The sequence below is a fragment of the Simochromis diagramma genome, unplaced genomic scaffold (assembly GCF_900408965.1).
Source record: "Simochromis diagramma unplaced genomic scaffold, fSimDia1.1 OVJJ01000355.1, whole genome shotgun sequence".
Classification (NCBI taxonomy): Eukaryota; Metazoa; Chordata; class Actinopteri; order Cichliformes; family Cichlidae; genus Simochromis; species Simochromis diagramma.
In genome coordinates, this window is record NW_024387174.1 from 1,060,747 (window position 1) to 1,079,969 (window position 19,223).

The following is a 19,223-nucleotide window of genomic DNA, read 5'->3' on the forward strand; positions in this document are numbered from 1 at the left end:
GTTTCCCTTGTACAGTGTTTAGTTTGTTGTGAAAATTTTGTGTTATTGGTTCCTTTGTCTTTGTTCTTAGCTCAACTATGTACTTGTACTATTGAGCCTCTCAGTTCTAGAGTCTGTTTCTTTTTCACGAGGTTTTTATTTTGATTTCTATGTATTAAAAACCTTCAGGTGTTGATATATGTTAGCTTCAATTAATGTCTGCATTCCTGATATCAGCTTCAGGTTATTCATAAATAAAAATAAAATAAAAATTCAAAAACCATAATATACAAATAGTTATTTTTGAAATTGGGCCCAAAAGCTAATCACAGATTATAAACCTGTCCTCAGACATCCTGGTGAACTTCTATCGCTGCACCATCGAGAGCATCCTGACCAACTGTATAACAGTCTGGTACGGGAACTGCTCTGCCTCGGACCGGAAGGTGTTGCAGAGGGTCGTGAAAACTGCCCAGCGCATCGCCGGAGCACCACTTCCTGCCATAAAAGACATCTACAGGAAGCGGTGTCTGAAAAGGGCTGGGAAAATCATCAAAGACCCCAGTCACCCATCACATGGACTCTTCACCCTCCTGCCCTCTGGGAGGCGCTACAGGAGCCTCCGGACTAAGACCACCAGGTACCGGAACAGCTTCTTCCCCACAGCTGTCAGACTCCTGAACTCTGCCTCCTGACATCTGACCCACGTTAAACTCATGGACTGAACATACACACAATGGACAACTGTACCCTCAAACACACAATAATAACATGGACTGAACCACCACTCACAACCACTAGCACTTTATATACCTCTGTAGAAACTATCTACACCCTCACTTATCTTAACTGCACTACTGTATAGCTCTGTGTAAATAATCATTCTGTACATTCGATAATCTTTAATCCTACAACTGTTTACAACTTGCATAGTTCCCATTTCTGTATAGCTGTATATCTCAGATTCTGTAAAGTTACTTATTTCATATTCTGTATAGTTTTTCATATTTATATCCTGTTCATAGCCTGTTCATAGCTTTGTACTCACTACCAGCCTGTACATACTTTATAGTTCTAGAATCTTCACACAACATACTTCAACCGTGAACAATTATAACATTCCATAATAGACCCATTTCTGTATTATACTCACATATCTATCTTATGCAATTATATCTTGTAATATATTCTATATCACCTAACGCACTTCTGGAACTGGATGCAAACTGCATCGTTCGCCCTGTACCTGTGCATGTGCAATGACAATAAAGTTGAATTCTATTCTATTCTATTCTAAATACAACCCCGAACATCAGATATAAACCAAATGCATATATATTTACCAACATATACTATAATACTAAGATAAACCAGTAAAATGTCCTCAGATTAATATAATATCCTAACATACAAATAATACTAAGCTAGACAGTAAGTAGGTATGAAAACAATGGTCTGAATCTCATGTAGAGTGCTAGTGCAAGCTTTGAAGGATTGTTAACCACATAGGGTTTCAAACACAATTTAATGACAACTGTTTAAAGTCTGTTTGAAAACAGAGAAAGCTGTTAATATTTTTATAGTGGTTTGAGACTTGTTCTAAATTTGTAGACCTCTATAGGTCCCACTAAAACTTTGCATTACTCTCCGCTCAGAAGTTCCTTCAGTGTTTCCCCTTGTTTTCCTGTGTAGTTTATTCACATTTACTGTTTATTTCCGAGTTTCAGTTATGGTAGTTCCTTCTTTTGTGTTGTTTTACTTTCCTTTCTGCCTCATTATTTGGATTAAGGTGATCTGTGATGCGTGTGCCTCAGATATTTCTACTTCCTTTGACTCCATTCTCTCTCTGTGTATTCATAGCCTCAGTTTCCCTCCATGTTGTGCTGTACAGCTTGTTCTGCCTGATTGGCTGTCTGTGTTTCCTCTTTGTATTCTGAGTAACCTTTAGTGCTTCCAGTTCTCCTTGTGTTTAGTTTATTAGTTTATATATTAGTCACATTTATGGACTTTTGATTTTAGTAAATGTATCACCCTAAATAAATGTGTCTTTTGGTTTTGTTTGTTAAACTCTGCACTTGGGTTCTCTCACTCCACACACTGTGACATGCTTACTGGAGAGGTGATTTTGTGTATTCCTTTCCTCCTATTTGTTTTCTATGTTTAGAGCAAAATTTCTAACATCTACCTCTTATCCAGTTCAGTCGTGAGTGGTTGTAGTAGGGGGTGAGGAGGAGCCTGGAGTCTATCCCAGAAGACCCAAAGCAAAAATTTATTAATCCGATCCAGATTGCTTGCAAAAATTGGGACTTGAGTCCTTGTATTTTGTTATTCTTTGTTTATGTTAAGTTCATCTATTTTGCTTAAGCTCCTAAGTTGCTCAGCCTTTAGTTCTCTGTTCATTAGATCCACTCATGTCTTCTCCCGCTGTGTTTTAGTCTTCCTTGCCCTTCATGTGTTTCAAGTCTGCATGTCTTATGTTGTCAAGTTTGTGTTGTCATGTCTGTCTCATTATGTTTCCTGTTTTATTTTGAAGAGATCTTGTGTTTCTATGGTTACTGTGTTTAATTTTACTCTTCCCCTGTGGTGCCATTATGATTCATTTGTGTCAGCTGTTTCCTCTGGCGTCTCCACTTCCCCCGATCACCTCATGTTTATATTTAAGTCCTCTGTCTCCCTTTGTTCATTGTTGCGTTGTCTGTGTTCCAGCCCTCATGTCATGTCAGGTTTCAGGACACTGTGCAGGTCATGTTGCTTGTTTGTGTATGAGTTCATAGTTCCTTCATGTTCCTGCACAAAGTCCTGTTCATAGTCTTCACAGTCTCTTTGTCATTGCCTTCCTAGCTTTCATAGTCTCAGTATTCAGCTTGCCCAGTTTAGCTTTGCCTCTGTGCGTACTCCCTTGTTTTGTTGACCTGATTATAAGCCGTAATAAAAGGCTCGCTTATTGTTCAAGTTAGTTTGGTTTCCTCGCCTGTGTCTGCACCTGGGTCCCCACTCACCAACACATGGTCTGCCACTGTAAACCGTGACAGTAAAAGCATTTTGATCATTTTAATGCTCTTCATCTGGATTTAGAGAGCCTATATACATGCAGGGCCCTCATGCAACAAGAAGCAGATGTTATTATTATTATTGTGGCCATAGTTCAGCTGTGGCTTTAAGGTCTGCTGTTGAAAACTGAAAAATACAACTAGCATTTACATGTGCATGCCACTTTGACAGTTGATTCTTTTCATGAGTGGTCAGACACTGTGTTGCTGTGAACTATGAGATGATATTATCTGTTTTCCTTTCATAAAGGTTGATTCACTGTATCCTCTGCTAAATGACGTTATAAAGCAATCAGTGAAGCAGCTTTCTTAATACCTAGAGATGAGCTCTTATTACAGCTCCCACACAGATACTTGTCATGTCACTCAGTTAGGAACCTTCCTAAATGAAAGTGACTATTCAGCTGCACCCCAGATTTATGCAGATGGCCAGAAGGTCCGCAAAATGGTAAATGAGACTTTGATTTTGACATAACAGACCTACAGGCAATGTAAAGCTTAGGTGACTGAAGGCGGTTGTCTGTTTATACTACAGAAAGAAAGAAATTCAGGCTAGAGTCCAATCAGATTTACTTATATAGTACTGAAAACACAGGAGCATCAGTAGGGTTTCTGTAGATACCAACACACAGAAGGGTCACCGCCTTAGGTATTAAGCTAAGGATGGGCTGTTCTGAATCATCAAAGAAAACATAACAGTGTTGTGCCAGAAGCAGTGGGAGAATGAAGGAGTGCCATTACTTCTCATTATAAATGACCGTTAAGATACAGAAAATGTGTTATGTGTAAAAACAAGCAGGAGGAGGGATGAGGTGAATTTGACCAGGTTCTCGCTGGCATTACAGGTTTCAGAAAGAAACCTCATGCATGCGGAACTGTCAGGGATGACATCACAGTCTATTCTTTAAATCAACACTGAACTGGGATCACTGGAGAAGTGTAAATTCTGTATCCAGGTTTCTGCAAAAGACTATGTAATGACTTCGTTCTGGTTGAAATTGTAAGAATGACCAGAGGAGGGCAGCAGTGCGACTTCGATACGCGTGATTTACCGGAAGACGAAACAGAACGGAAATGACGTGACTTTTATTACTCAACAATATATTTAGTTCGCTGTGTGAGAGTTTATCTGCTGCTGCTGAGGAAATCCTGCCAGCTTAACAAACGAAATATGAGGAGGAGGTCAGCCGTGAGCTCAGACTGCTGCAGAACAACCGGAAACCCGAGATAAAGTCACACAAAGCAGGTTTGTGAAACTGTGACGGTCTCATTGAACTGACACTCTGATCAGAGCGCAGCTTGTATGCTAACAGACTAAAATCAGGGAGCAGCTAATCACACAAGTGCTTCTGTCTTTTTAAAAGGTAAGCGTTTAACACTAAACATCCAGAGAGACACAGCAGAAAGTGACTTTACTAAAACATCGCAGTGAAAACCTTCGTGCTTGCGGTCACCCGCGGATTCCATGCGGTGTGTGTGCAGGCCGGTGTACCGCATTCACGGCCAAACAGTGAAACAGAAGCAGCATTCAGGACCCGTTAACAGAAAACCAGAATGTAAACGCGGGTGTTCCGGGTTAGCTGGTTTTTACCTGAACTAGATAGATTGGTTTAGATATTCCAGTCCGTGTTTCGGATTACATCCGTGGATTCATCAATTTCTGCTGTGTAAACACAAGCGTCCAGCAGTCTAAGCTAGTGAAAAACACAGTTGCTAATTATATACAAAATAAAGTGATGTTTTGTTTTATTGAGCAGGAAGCCGCCTGTGTTAAACTGAGCAGGAGACCATCTGAATTAAGGAGTTGGCTAATTAGGCCCAGTCTTTTATCAACCAAGCTTTTGAACAGGATGTATTAAGTAAACTCGAGACTCCGTTGGGCTGCTTAGTGGTATCAGAAAGAGAATGTTAGCTTGTGGTCACAGAAACAGGTTTGAGTCTTGTCAGAGTTTTCGTTATTTGATCTTTTTATTTTAACTTACAAATATTTTATTTTAAAGTTGGTTTCTTCAATGTAGAGGTCTGAGCACTCTTCACTGCACTGCACCGCATACGCTCCTTTACAAAACAACATGGTGCATGCGGTGCAGTGCAGCAGCCACTCCATAAATGCATGGCACAGCATAGAAGAGCCACGTTGACAAGACTTGGGTGTACATCAGCATCTAAAGGTCAAAGGTCGCTCTTTCGAGGATTCCATTGTTGCCATCCTTGAACAGAGGGGGTGGCTTACGACATCAACCGTCTGCACCTACAATACAGTTTTAAGATCACTTCAGGCACCTCAGGGCCCACTCACATCACATCTTGGATCAGTTGATCTCAATAGGCCATAATGGGGTGAGGGCAGATCTTACAATGGTTTTAAATGAAAATTCTGCTGATAATGACCTACGCCCTTTTTCACATAATCAATAGTGGGTCAAGTTCCTAAGGGACAACTCCCACTAGAGTTGAAATACCCGGGTTTCTTCACCATTAGGTTTTAGAACTAGAGAAGCTTGTCGGATAAAAGAAATGTAAACAAGTCTGGTCACTGTGAGGTAACGTTTAATGGTGTTAAATGTCACCTCTTTTAATTTGTTGGTCAGTAGGAACTTTCTGGGTAAAATATATATATATATATATTTTTGTTTGTTTCGGATCATTCTGTTGATGCTTTGTTGCTGATTAAAGACACAGTCGTGGGAGAGCCGGGATCAAAGGGTGGTGTGATGTAGTTTCCATCTGTGCTGCAAATACTAAATGTCTCACTGCACAATCTGGACTTGCATCGCAAACATTTGCATATTATTTTGGTTTCACATGTTTGGTAAAAGGACAAATTCTGAATATGAAAGCAGGCAACAATCTGAATTAAAGAGTTGGCTAATTAGGCCTAGTCCTTTATCGAACAAGCTTTTGATTTAAAAAAAAAAAGTGTCATTGTTGATTTAAATGTAATTTTTATGGTTGAAAGTTTGTTTGGATGTAAGTAACCAGTGTAATAGTATCTGTTTGTGAAAAAGCAAAAGCTTCTGGGGGATTTTTGATATTCTGAAGTTGTTCCTTAATAGAAACAGTCAGTCTGCCCCAGGGCAGCTGTGGCTACAACTGTAGCTGCCTCCACCAGTGTGTGAATGTGAGAGTGACTGAATAGTGGAATTGTAAAGCGCTTTGAGGGCCTTGAAAAGCGCTATATAAATGCAATCCATTATTATTATTAAATTTGCTGGACTGTATTTGCTCAGATCTGTTTTCCTGTCATCACATTAGTAACTTTTTTCTTGTGTCACTTTGTTCATCAAGACATCCCACAGCAACATGAAGTCTAAGGACAAAGAAGTTTGTGATGATCAGCAGGTCTGTAACCAGGAGAGGAGCTCCAGTGTGGACCAGGAGAATCCTGATCTTCCACCGATTAAAGAGGAACAGGAGGAACTCTGCATCGCTCAGGCAGGAGAGCAGCTTGTAGTGAAACAGGAGGCCGATGGTATCATTTTCTGGACCGGGGAAGAGCGCCTCAGGCTGCTGGATGTCATCTGGAGTCCTGAAAGAAATTTATTACACAGATCAGGTATGCAGCTGTGCTGTAGAGATCTTACACACACACACACACACACACACACACACACACACACACACACACACACTTGAACTGTCATGGTGAAACACCACAAACCTGAAGAAAGCACCAACAAACTGTAAAGAGTGCAGATGAAAATTAGCCTATATAGCTAAATTTGGCATATTCATTAATATGCACTCTCTTTTAAATAAAATGAATATAAACATGATAAGTATATGACCAAAACAAGTGAAAGTGATGCTTCAACAAATCCAAGTAAACAAACTGGGACGTCAGTCATTTGCAAGTATGACTGCTTGCGAAAAGAGCTCACAAAGGCACCAGGAGACAAAAATAAAATGCTACAGAATACTACCTCAGTAAAAACATAAATTTTCAACATCTCCTCTAAATGTCGGCATATTTGTGGAAATGAGCTTGTTCCGGTGGGTTTCTAGGCTCAGCCCAGAAGGACCTCTGTAATTTGAGACGGACTCTGAGTGAACTTGCTTTTCTTCAAAGGATCCAGCTGAGGTGGTACAAAAAAATCAGTTAAAGTGGCAGATAATTTTCAGCTGTAGTATTAGAAAAGACATTAGCAATGATCCTACGCAAGCAGCTGTTGTCTATTCATATGGAAAAGGTCATTAAACAATTTGGAGTCCATCATTCTACAATGAGAAAGATTAGTCACAAGTGGAAAACATTCAAGGTAGCTGCCATTCTTTCCAGTTATTGATAGCCTAGCAAATACATCTCAATGGTCAATGAAATTGCAAGAAATTCAAGAGATACATCCCAGACTGTAAAGGCCTTCGTTGGCATGTTAAAGTTCATGACAGTACAATTAGTAAAAGACTAAAAAAATTGGGGTTGTTTGGAAGAGTTGCCAGGAGAAAAGCTAATCTCGCCCCCAAAAAGAACATGGCAGCATGGCTTAGGTTTGCAGTGTTCCATCTGAATAAACCACAAGATGTCTAGAGCAATGTCCTTTGGACAGAATGGGGGAAAAAAGTTATTGGTAATGTCACAAGAAAAACAATGGCCCACCCTGTAGAGTCAAATTTGAAACAGTCTTTCTAATTAATAAAATTTGGAGGAGAATGAATCATATAACAGGACAATGATCCCAATCACACCACCAAATCTACAACAGAATGGCTGAAAAGAAAACGGTCACAGTGTTGCAATGGCCCAGTCAAAGCCCAGACCCAATGTTATTAAAATGTTGTTGTAGGACCTTGAGGGAGCGTATACAAGCAAAGCCTGTAAGTCTCAGTGAACTGAAGTACTGCTGTAAAGACGAGTGGGCCAGTGATATGAAAGACTGAGGCCTTTATAGAGAATCCTGATTTAGATCTTTAATATGGCATTTTACTTTTCCCATTAACTGTGCTCCTAGTACTGCGATTACTGTTTCGTCTTTGAATTTATCTAGCCAAGACACTCTGGCCCCAGAGTATTTATACACTTGAAAACTAGACTAGATAATGTAGGTATGCTAATGTCGCTATACAGTGTCAAACTAAGTTAAAACATTCAGATTAGCCATAACTACTATGACATTTTCTTTACATGCTTATCAAATTTGAGATGTGAGTCTAAAATTGTCAGCGGACAAAGTGTTTAGTGTCTGAAACCAGCAAAGATCAACTAGTTTTCCTTGTGAAAAGGGGGCAATGAAAGGCTGCTGAGTAATTTTTAATGAACATTTAATTAATTCTGCATTTTATCCTGTTGTAGAAGACTTTATGAAACAAATATTTTGTAAAGCTTCTGTTTTGGAATAATTGTAAAATTTTGAATGTTCTGCAATCTGCAAAAACACATCTTTAACCTCCAGTCCAGAAAATGCCAAAGAAGCTATAGAGGTGGTCACACGTAAAGATGATCAGTTAATAAAGTACTTTAGATTAGCAGCATCTGTTTACTTTTTATTATCTGAGACTGTATCTGCTTAATTTAAGACCTGCTAACAACATTTTATTTTTAATTTAATATGTAATTCTATGTTTTTTGTACCATGACTGCAACTGCTCCGAATCCAGACATCCAGAACCAAAGATGTGTTTTCATATTTGTCCCTTCAGACCTCCCACAACAACACGACTGTAAGGAAGAAGAGGGTCTGGATGACCATCAGGTGTGTAACCAGGAGAGGTATTCCAGCCTGGGCCAGGAGCACCCAGAGCCGCGACACATTAAAGAGGAACCGGAGGAATTGTGCATCAGTCAGGAGGGAGAGCAGTTTGCACTGAAGCAGGAGAGTGATACCTTTATGGTGACTCAGACTTATGAGCAGTGTAGGCCAGAACCAAAGCGTGAGCAGTTTCTCTCTCATAACTTACCTGAACCACAGAGGCGAGATGTGGAAGAAGGCAGGCATGTGGATTTGGGATCAACTAGAAGAGCAGAGCCGATAAAGAGGAAACCTCGCGGTGAGGGAGCAGATGAGTCTCCCGGCTCAGAGGGCCAGTATACAACAAACACATTTAAAAAGTGTTTAAAATGTGAAACTTGTGGAAAAGTCTTTCATTTTAAATCTGGACTAAATGAACACCAGAGAGTTCACACAGGTGAGAAGCCTTATTGTTGTAGTGTCTGTGGAAACAAATTTAGTTTCTCATCTGCATTCAAAGTTCACATGAGAATTCACACTGGTGAGAAACCGTATTCTTGCAGTACTTGTGGGAAATGTTTTAGAGATTTAAAATCGTTCAAAACTCACACTAGAATTCACACAGGTGAAAAGCCATATTCTTGTAGCATCTGTGGAAAAACATTCAGGGACTTATCAGGATTCCGAAAACACACACGAATTCACACAGGTGAGAAGCCATATGTTTGCACCATATGTGAGAGAAGCTTCAGTCAAATGATACACTTGAAAACTCACATGAAAATTCACACAGGTGAGAAGCCATTATCGTCTGGCCCCCGTGGCAAAAGATATAGATACTCATTTGGATTGAAAGCACAGATGAGAATTCACACGGGCGAGAAGTCACATTTTTGTAGCACATGTGGGAAAACATTCAAGCAGAAAACGCAGTTAAAAAGACACATGAGAAATCATACTGGTTGAAAATGTCATCCTTTAGATTTTTAGCACTGTGTTCATAGCACAGCCTGCACCGGTGAGACGCCAAATCAGTGCAACACCTGTGAGGAAAAAATGATCTCATATATTCTAATACTGGCTTACTCTTTTAGGAATTGTAGGGAAAGCCTTTTGTTTGTTTGTTTTTAAATCTAGAAATGATATTTTTAGCCTGTAGAGATAAAAAACAAAAATTAATTGTAGAATTATGTCCTTAAAGTTGATTCACTAAATAGCTTTGTTGTTTTAAAAAGAAAAAAAGCTTAAACAAATGTTCATTTTTGTTTAGTTTTGTTTTTCATAGTAAAGATTTGATTCTTTGAGGGTTTTTTCCAGTTTTTCTTCTGTATTGTATCATTTTTATTTATTTATTCTTTTTAAATGGCTAACCTGTATTTCATTACAAATGGCTTGACGGCAGGAGGTGTGTATAGTGTCTCTGGGCTGGTAAATAAATATGTACGCTTATGGAAGTTGTAGTGCAGTATTGACAAGCAACATGATTTGTAACATGGCACTTGATTGTCAAATTAAATTTCGGTCCTTCACATGGTTTGACAAAAACATGACTCTTAAAGTTAATGAGTTTATTAAAAATCCAGACATTCTAAGCAGAGCATGGTGCGGTTGGTGAATGGACTCGATCATTTACTCCAGCTGAGGATGGAGGGCAACTAAGAAATGTCAGACGGCTTACAACAACATAGGAGTCCATCTGTTATAATGTGTATATCTACGCTTATGCGCAGTAAGTAAATTATGCGTACTTATTGATGCTGTAAACGAAAAAGCTGCCCGGCTAAGCAACAGATCAAGGAAAAACTCCACTAGCAAGAGACAGACGAGACTTTCAGGTCACTGAATGTGTTGTGGTGTTTATTGTGTTCTTAGCGATGTGCTTAGTATGTTATTTATCTTTAAAGTTTAAATAAAGATTTCATGAAACACTTCTGGTGACGAGACATTTGCGTAGTGTAGCTGCAGGTTTACAGTTAAGCTGCATGAAAGTGTAATGGTAAAAGATGTTTAATATGTTTATATGGTTTGTCATTGCTTTTGGTCTTCAAATAAGCACTTTTGTCATAGTTAGCCTGATGATTAGCATATGATATGACCAGTTGTCTTATATTAAATAACTTTCCTCTCCAGTGCTTTAAAGTTTCATCCACTGAAATAATCAAGTGGTGATAAAATTAACTTTTTACGACAACGAGGACTTAAATGTTTCTTTCACTGAGATTAACTGTTTGTAAAGGATTTTCGTTTGTATGCAAATTGTCTTTAATATTTTGTTAATTTTGGGGGGGGGTTGTGCTTTAGTCTTGGAGTTTTGTCATTGTTTAAAACATTTTTGTTATTTTTATGCTTTTGTTTTATTGCAATCATTACTTGAGTTTCTTTTTCTTCTTTGTGTTCCAGCTAATTTTTTTAAAAAATATAATTCTTTTTTTAGTTTTTGTTTTTTCCCCTAGCCTTCCGCTATGGGTTTCTATCACGTTTCAGTGTGTTTCATTTTGAAAGCTGGTTGCTGACCTAATTAAATGTTAGGTTTTTGTTACTCCTGCCTGTTTTTTGAGTCCTGCATTTGGGTTGGTTTTCCTACAAAACATTTTTAATGTTTTAAGGTTGGATATTATATTTTATCAATGGTACTTTGAAGGAGAAACAGGCTCATTCTCAGCTCTGTATTTATATTCTTGATGTTTACTAGAGGCCATGATTCGCTGCTATTTTACACTAGGCCTTAATGCAACGCCTGAATTAATAATCAAATACGAGCCGTTTCATGTCCTCTCATTGACATTATACCTGACACACAACACATACACAACCGCACCATATATAAAATTCATCATTTTGTGTGCAGGCTCCAGTAGATTTGAAATAAAGGTATGCAAGAGGATATGGAAGACTGGGACTACATCCCCCTCACTGGGAAAAACAAGGTTGTCATCATTGGACCTTAATGCTCAGTTACACTGAGATGAGATTCTGCATCAGTGGCAGTCCCATATCTCCACAGGCTGAGACCAAACTCTGCTCCAATATGACAACACTCACCCCCACAGTCCGGGGTTTATCAGAGACTACCCCCAGAATCTGAGAGAAGGGAGGATGAAGTGACCTGCCTGTAGTCCAGACCTCAATCCCACCGAACACTCATGGGATTGACTTGATGTGTAGTTCGTGCCAGAACGAGTAGCATGGCCACAGTGGCTGACCAGCAACACATGCTGGGTGATGAATGGGATGCCATCCCACAGCACTGTGTGACCAGCATGAGGAGGAGATGCCATGCTCTATATGGTTCTTCCACATGCTACTGAGGCCTCTGTTTGTTAAATCAATGAACTGTTAAATTGCCAGACAACCATCCAGTCAAATCTAATGAACAAGACCAATCAAGAGTCAGTAGCAGAAAAAGCTTTTTGGCATTGGCAGATTGAAAAACTTATTTAAAAGTTGTTTTATGGTAAATGTGTCCTCCATTTCCTGAGATTTGAACGAAACACCAAGTGTATCCTTTGTGGCCCACTATCCCAAGAGTCATTGCTGACCAAGGCGAAAAATGTTAACCTAAAAGTACAGTTACTTTTATCTGTTTGGTAGACCAAATATTTGCATTAAAATGACAAATTAATGATATAAAACTATAATATTTATGATTATAATCAATGAAGAGATATTTACTTTAAAAAACTAAAGAAAAAATAAAACCCTGAACAAGGTCTTTTACTCATTATTTCAGGATCTCCCTCTGATCGAGAAAATTTGAAACTAATCTGCGAGAAACTGCTGAAGCAAAATTCAGAGTTAAGCTTTTTCTGTGAAATTTCAGCTTTCATCACTAAAAGAGCTTCATTACCGAGAAATGAGACATTTATTTTAGTTGTTGATCACTACATTACTTGTAAAATTGGATAACTGTTGGGTTTTTTTTGTTTGTTTTTCTTTTGGGGGGGCGGATGCTTGAATGCAGCATCAGTGTTACAGGTTGTGACTCCTGTGAACAAACTGACACAGTGTGATATTACACATATTTAAATCTGTCTTTACTGATGATGTTGAAGCTGCTGAAGGCTCAGTGAAGTTTTGTCTTCCTGCAGGTTAACAAGTGAAATCTGTAACTGATGCACAACACAAGAGGGCGCCTTCATCCTGCTAACAGGGATGTAGAGGAGGTTAAAGCACCTCAGCTCAGGTTGTGCACTGTTTTACATCATATTACATATTATTAGGCTAATTAAACCCTTTATAATATTGTGTCATAGATCATGGTAAACTGGATCAATAAATCATTACTTTCACAATTATTAGGTAATTCAAACTAAATCACTGACAACTACAAGCCCAGCTTTACTCGTAGAAAAATTCTGAAAACAGCAAATTTGGAAAAACTGATGATGGATCAAATAACCAAACTTAGGGTGAGACTTAAGGGTGAAGCTATTCATTCTGCTGAACAAGAAAAAGCAGAATCAGGGGGGTTTCTGTTTGAATCGGGGAGAATGAGTGTTGTGTGTTAGCAGTCAAAATGGTATTAATGAGATGTATTTGGCATATTAAATCCAAAAGCTTATTAAGGATAAACATCAGAACTTCTGAATTCAGATGCATCATCAAAGAAAGCACAACTCATATGTGGCAGAATATGTGGGAGAATGAAATGAAGGGGGGCAGTTACTTTTCACTGCAAAACAATGTTAAGATACAGAAACACCATGTTTTATTTGTGAAAAATGAGCACACACATGCTGAATAAAAATGCACATGTGGAACAGCAGAAACTGTTAAGCATGCTTTGATGGTCTGCTCCAACTATTCTACAGAAAGAAACCTGAAGCTTGAGGAATTGCCACTGGTGGGCATTAAATAATAAATATAATAAATTCTACAGTCAGTTTTCTGCAAAATACCAGACTTTATGAGGTACCTTACGCCAAGCGTGGCGGTGTTACAATAAAAAAGTGATTGTCTGCCAAAAACTGATTTTTGCCAAAACCTGATTGCTCATATTTAAACTGCTATGAATAACTTGTTGGTCTATAATGTGTGAAACATATGTCAAATATATCCCTCATTAATGATATCAAGCCAGCTTGAGCCACAAACAACATTCCTGTAACAAGGTAGAAGCTGCAATCAGTTTTTGGCAGTGACTTTTATATATCCTTTATTTATGCAGTTAAAAAATGTTGACATTAAAATGTCTTTTTAAAGAGTAATCAGGCCAAGAGGACAGGAGAAATTGCAACAAATGTAACAATAGTTCTGTAAGCATTTTTTAAGTGGACAAAAAGAACCGGATTGGTTATAATGTAAGTACAATAAATCAGAGTTATAGAGATACTAAATGGGTAATTTTTAAATTTTATATATATTTCCTTTGTAAACCCTGTTCACCCAAGCCTATTTAACAACATACACAAAGATACACATAAAAAACACACAGGGAAACATTTTTGGCACAACACCGGACCCTTCAAAAGAAGAAGGAAGTGACGTAACGGTTACGCTTACTCAAGGCGGAAGTTACCTTCACATGTTCGTTTAACTGCAAACTTTTGTTCGCTAGTTTACTAGCGAAATATTTACGTTTTGAAGCAAGAACGACAGTTTCCTGGAGAGCCGAACTGTTGGTATAGAAGAAATCTGCTCAGAGATACGACACGACACCTGTCAGCGCAGACTGGTGGATATCAGCTGGAAAGCTGAAATAAAATTACACACGACAGGTGTGTAAGGCTGTGGTGCTCTCAGGGAAGTAGCACCGAAATCAGAGGTCTGAATTAGGACTGCGGTTAAGTGAGCATTCAGCCGACAATTCTTTCTTGCGCTTCTACCCAGGGTTTTATGGTAGTGCGTCTTTTTTTCTTTTTTGCTGATTTCGGTGGTTGCGGCCCGTGAAAGGACCAATTTACAGCAAATGTTTTTCCTGTTTGGCTATCAGGTTGATTTATGATATTGTGCATCTCAAAATGGAGTGAGTGAAAAAGAGAAAGCGGGAGAAGTGTGTGAGAGAGAGACTGGTTTCAGTTTTAAGGTTTAAGTTATTTTATTTTAAAGGTAATCCAAACTGCTTTCATGCTCATTTTCACTTTACATTACTACATTACTGAGAGTCTTATCGAGAGGGAAAATCAAGCATAAGTAAGTGAGCAAAGTCAATCGTATCATTACAACGTTTTAAAAAGTCCTTAAATGCTGACATGAAATTCTCAAAAGATTCCTCTTCTGGGTCCACTAGAGTACACAAAGTTTCACCTGGAGTTGCTCTAATATTCCTGAGTAATACTAAACTCCCTACTAGACCACTCTGGTAGGGAGCATAATTCATGTCTTTGAAATATATTAAGGTTCATTGTTGTTTTTAAATAATTGTCTAAAATAACTGAAGCTTTAATATATATGTATACCCGCTGGATTTCTTTCACATGGCAGCACCAGAGTCCACATTGGTTTGCTCTGCTTCTGTTATCAAATCTGAGAGTATTTATGTAGAAATCATGACAAAGAGCTGCCTCTGACTATCTTGGCCACGTCTCCCTTGAAAAAGAGGTTTTTAATCTCAATGGGATCTTCCTGGTTAAATAAATTTAAAAAAATAAAATAAAAGAGATATAAATGGGATAAAGTGAAACCGCTTTTAAAGTAGAGCCTCCAGCAAAACTCAAAGGGCGAAGCTGGCAGCGGCTACCTGAACGTTTTATATTCTGAACTTTGTTCCTTTGTTTAGTCAAGATTTCCAACAACAACATGAAGTGTAAAGAAGAGGAGGGTTTGGATGATCAGCAGGCCTATAAGCAAGAGAGGAACTCCAGCGTGGACCAGGAGAACCCGAAGATTAAAGAGGAAGAGGAGGAACCCTGCATCAATCAGGAGGAAGAGCATCTTGTACTGAAGCAGGACGCTGAGGGCATTATTGTCTGGACCGGGGAAGAGCGACGCAAACTACTGGATACCATCTGGAAACCTGAAATGAAGTTACACAGAATAGGTATGTAAAGCTGTAATGATCTTAATAAAGTTTGACTTATGTATTCTAATCAGAGATGAAAGTTGCTTTTATTTTAAAATACACAGGGCCAGCTGCAATATGTAGCATGCAACTTTTTTTTTAACTGTTTAACATTAGACCTATACTGCATGCCACAACGTTTAAATGACTAAAACTAAAGAGTCTGTTGCTTGAGAAGACAGACACTGTTTTGAGAGTCTAATTAATGTTACAACCTGAAAATGAGCTTAGAAAGAAGTTAATTGTAGATTGTGTCAAAAGTAAACATAGTGAAAACCATGTACACATATTCACGGCAGCAGAAGATATCAGATTATAATGAATATGTATTTACCTTTTAAGGTTACCTGCCTAGTTTTGCCATTTTCCAAAAAGGTGTTTTCTCAAATTCCTGAAGGTCCTGGTTAACAGCTAATCATTGATTGGTGGGAATTAAAATTCTCCTGTTACATTCTGACTTCTGAAATTGAAGTGATTGTTTTACTAGAGAACGACACTTCACTCTGTTGGAGCCACAGAAACACTGTGTTCTTCCTGCTTTTACAGCTGTGTTAGTGATGCTTCTTCTTCTTCCTGGTGACAGATACTAATGCATTAGTGAAAAATGCTCCATCCATAAACAGATGATCGGGTACTGATCTTTTTTTGTCATCTGCAGAAGGTTTTATTTACGCCCAAAATGTAATTGACTGAAATGCTTGTGGAAAACATAACTATCTTTGCCACACACAAACAGATTCACTCAACGTGTTGTGTTGTGAGTCTGCAGCTGTACATGCAGGCAGGCTGATAAACAAAAAGGAGAAGGAGGTCTGATATCATATAAACTCACTTCAGATATCACTGAGAGGAACAGGTAACACATACACATTTACGCAGGTCACCCCTCAAAAAAAAGGAGTCAACAGTCACCTGACATCATAAAAAGTGAGACAACAGAGGAAATAGAATAGAATAATCCTTTAATTATCCCTCAAGGGGAAATTTGGTTGTAACAGCAGAATAATATCTGGTGTGTTGACTTGGCAGGGATGATGAATGAGAAAACTTGAGAGATTAGAAGCACAGTAAGATGCCACCTGATACCTGACTTTTGTGATTTTCTTCACATGCATTTTGCATTTTTATCATTGATGCATGCATCTCTCATCCAGTTAAACGATGCCTCAGCAGCACGGAAATATACAAAATTGCATATTAACTACTGCCTGGTTAAGATAAGTGTGGTTAAATATTTATATTCTGTTTACTAAAACACGAAATTACTAAATTAAAATTAAGTTAATCATATCAGAAGAGTGTTTTTCATTGTGCTTGGAGGTATGGGAAAACGTTTCCCGTTGTAGTTTACCACAAGAGAACACAAGCCAGAGCAAAACAACACTGCCCTTACATGCCTTATAACTGTACCAAAACCAGATGTCCACTACTAAATTAATTTGAAAGAAAATGCATATATGCATTATGTGGTGTTATATATGCATGTATATATATAACACCACAAATGTCCACATAGTGAGCTGAACTTTGCTAATCAGCAGTCATTTGCATCAAATTGTTTGCCGCATTTGTGCACTTTAAGTTTCACTGGACTATGTGAGCAACGTGCTCATAATGTAGTGAACTGCTAATGGTTAAGACTGGATTATATTTTCTCAAATGTTTTTTTCTTTGGTTTTTTTTGTCCCTTTGTTTCCTCAGACCTCCCACAACAACATGGCTGTAAGGAAGAGAAGGGTCTGGACGATCAAGAAAGGACCCAGGAGGACCCAGCGCTTCCACAGATTAAAGAGGAACCAGAGGATCTTAGCAGCAGTCTGGAGGTAGATCGGATTGTACAAAAGCAGGATGCTGATGCCTTTATAGTGATTGCTACATATGAGGAAAGTGAACCAGAACCAAATGTGACAACTCCTTTCTCATAACTCTCCTGATTCACAGAGACGAGATCAGGAAGAAGGCGAGGATGTGGACTCAGGATCGGCAAGAAATGCAGAGCTGAAGAAAAGGAACCATCACAGTGATGGAAGTCACAGTACCATAGTAGACATCTCTTCAGTGTCAGATAGTTACTGTAAAGCTAACACAAGTAAAAAGTCTGTAAAATGTGGAACTTGTGGAAAAACCTTGCCGTTTAAATCCAGACTGACTACACAGCACACAGAGGAGAAGCCTTATTTATGTAGCACCTGTGGAAAAGGATTCAGTTACAAATCACATTTGAAACGTCACCAAAGAATTCACACAGGCGAGAAGCCTTATACTTGTACAACCTGTGGACAAAGTTTCATTCAGATGCCCCAACTGAAAACTCACATGAGGATCCACACAGGTGAGAAGCCTTATTGTTGTAGTGTCTGTGGAAACAAATTTAGTTTCTCATCTGCATTCAAAGTTCACATGAGAATTCACACTGGTGAGAAACCGTATTCTTGCAGTACTTGTGGGAAATGTTTTAGAGATTTAAAATCGTTCAAAACTCACACTAGAATTCACACAGGTGAAAAGCCATATTCTTGTAGCATCTGTGGAAAAACATTCAGGGACTTATCAGGATTCCGAAAACACACACGAATTCACACAGGTGAGAAGCCATATGTTTGCACCATATGTGAGAGAAGCTTCAGTCAAATGATAAACTTGAAAACTCACATGAAAATTCACACAGGTGAGAAGCCATTATCGCCTGGCCCCCGTGGCAAAAGATATAGATACTCATTTGGATTGAAAGCACAGATGAGAATTCACACGGGCGAGAAGTCACATTTTTGTAGCACATGTGGGAAAACATTCAAGCAGAAAACGCAGTTAAAAAGACACATGAGAAATCATACTGGTTAAAAATGTCATCCTTTAGATTTTTAGCACTGTGTTCATAGCACAGCCTGCACCGGTGAGATGCCAAATCAGTGCAACACCTGTGAGGAAAAAATGATCTCATATATTCTAATACTGGCTTATTCTTATAATTGTAGGGAAAGCCTTTTGTTTGTTTGTTTTTAAATCTAGAAATGATATTTTTAGCCTGTAGAGATAAAAAACAAAAATTAATCGTAGAATTATGTCCTTAAACTTGATTCACTAAATAGCTTTGTTGTTTTAAAAAGGAAAAAAGCTTAAACAAATGTTCATTTTTGTTTAGTTTTGTTTTTCATAGTAAAGATTTGATTCTTTGAGGGTTTTTTCCAGTTTTTCTTCTGTATTGTATCATTTTTATTTATTTATTTTTACGACAACGAGGACTTAAATGTTTCTTTCACTGAGATTAACTGTTTGTAAAGGATTTTCGTTTGTATGCAAATTGTCTTTAATATTTTGTTAATTTTTGGGGGGGGGGTTTGTGCTTTAGTCTTGGAGTTTTGTCATTGTTTAAAACATTTTTGTTATTTTTATGCTTTTGTTTTATTGCAATCATTACTTGAGTTTCTTTTTCTTCTTTGTGTTCCAGCTAATTTTTTTTTTTTTTTTTAAATATAATTCTTTTTTAGTTTTTGTTTTTCCGTTAGCCTTCCGCTATGGGTTTCTATC

At 38.3% G+C, this 19,223-nt stretch overlaps 2 protein-coding genes across 3 annotated transcripts; both read left to right on the forward strand.

Moving 5' to 3' along the window:
* The first annotated feature begins 4,103 nt into the window (after window positions 1-4,103).
* Window positions 4,104-11,234, forward strand: LOC120744819 (zinc finger protein 502-like). 2 transcript variants are annotated; one of them, XM_040049402.1, is made up of 3 exons: window positions 4,104-4,275; window positions 6,318-6,585; window positions 8,667-10,740. In XM_040049402.1, the coding sequence occupies exons 2-3, from the start codon at window positions 6,333-6,335 to the stop codon at window positions 9,659-9,661; spliced, it is 1,248 nt and encodes a 415-aa protein (XP_039905336.1). In that variant the 5' UTR covers window positions 4,104-4,275; window positions 6,318-6,332; the 3' UTR covers window positions 9,662-10,740. The 2 variants fall into 2 exon arrangements, with proteins under 2 accessions (XP_039905336.1, XP_039905337.1); XM_040049403.1 differs by lacking the exon at window positions 4,104-4,275 and adding an exon at window positions 4,294-4,393 and having other exon boundaries at window positions 8,667-11,234.
* Window positions 11,235-14,174: 2,940 nt separating this feature from the next.
* On the forward strand, window positions 14,175-18,881 carry LOC120744817 (zinc finger protein 664-like). The gene is made up of 4 exons (XM_040049400.1): window positions 14,175-14,412; window positions 15,414-15,674; window positions 17,397-17,518; window positions 17,637-18,881. The coding sequence occupies exons 2-4, from the start codon at window positions 15,434-15,436 to the stop codon at window positions 18,534-18,536; spliced, it is 1,263 nt and encodes a 420-aa protein (XP_039905334.1). The 5' UTR covers window positions 14,175-14,412; window positions 15,414-15,433; the 3' UTR covers window positions 18,537-18,881.
* Window positions 18,882-19,223: the final 342 nt, after the last annotated feature.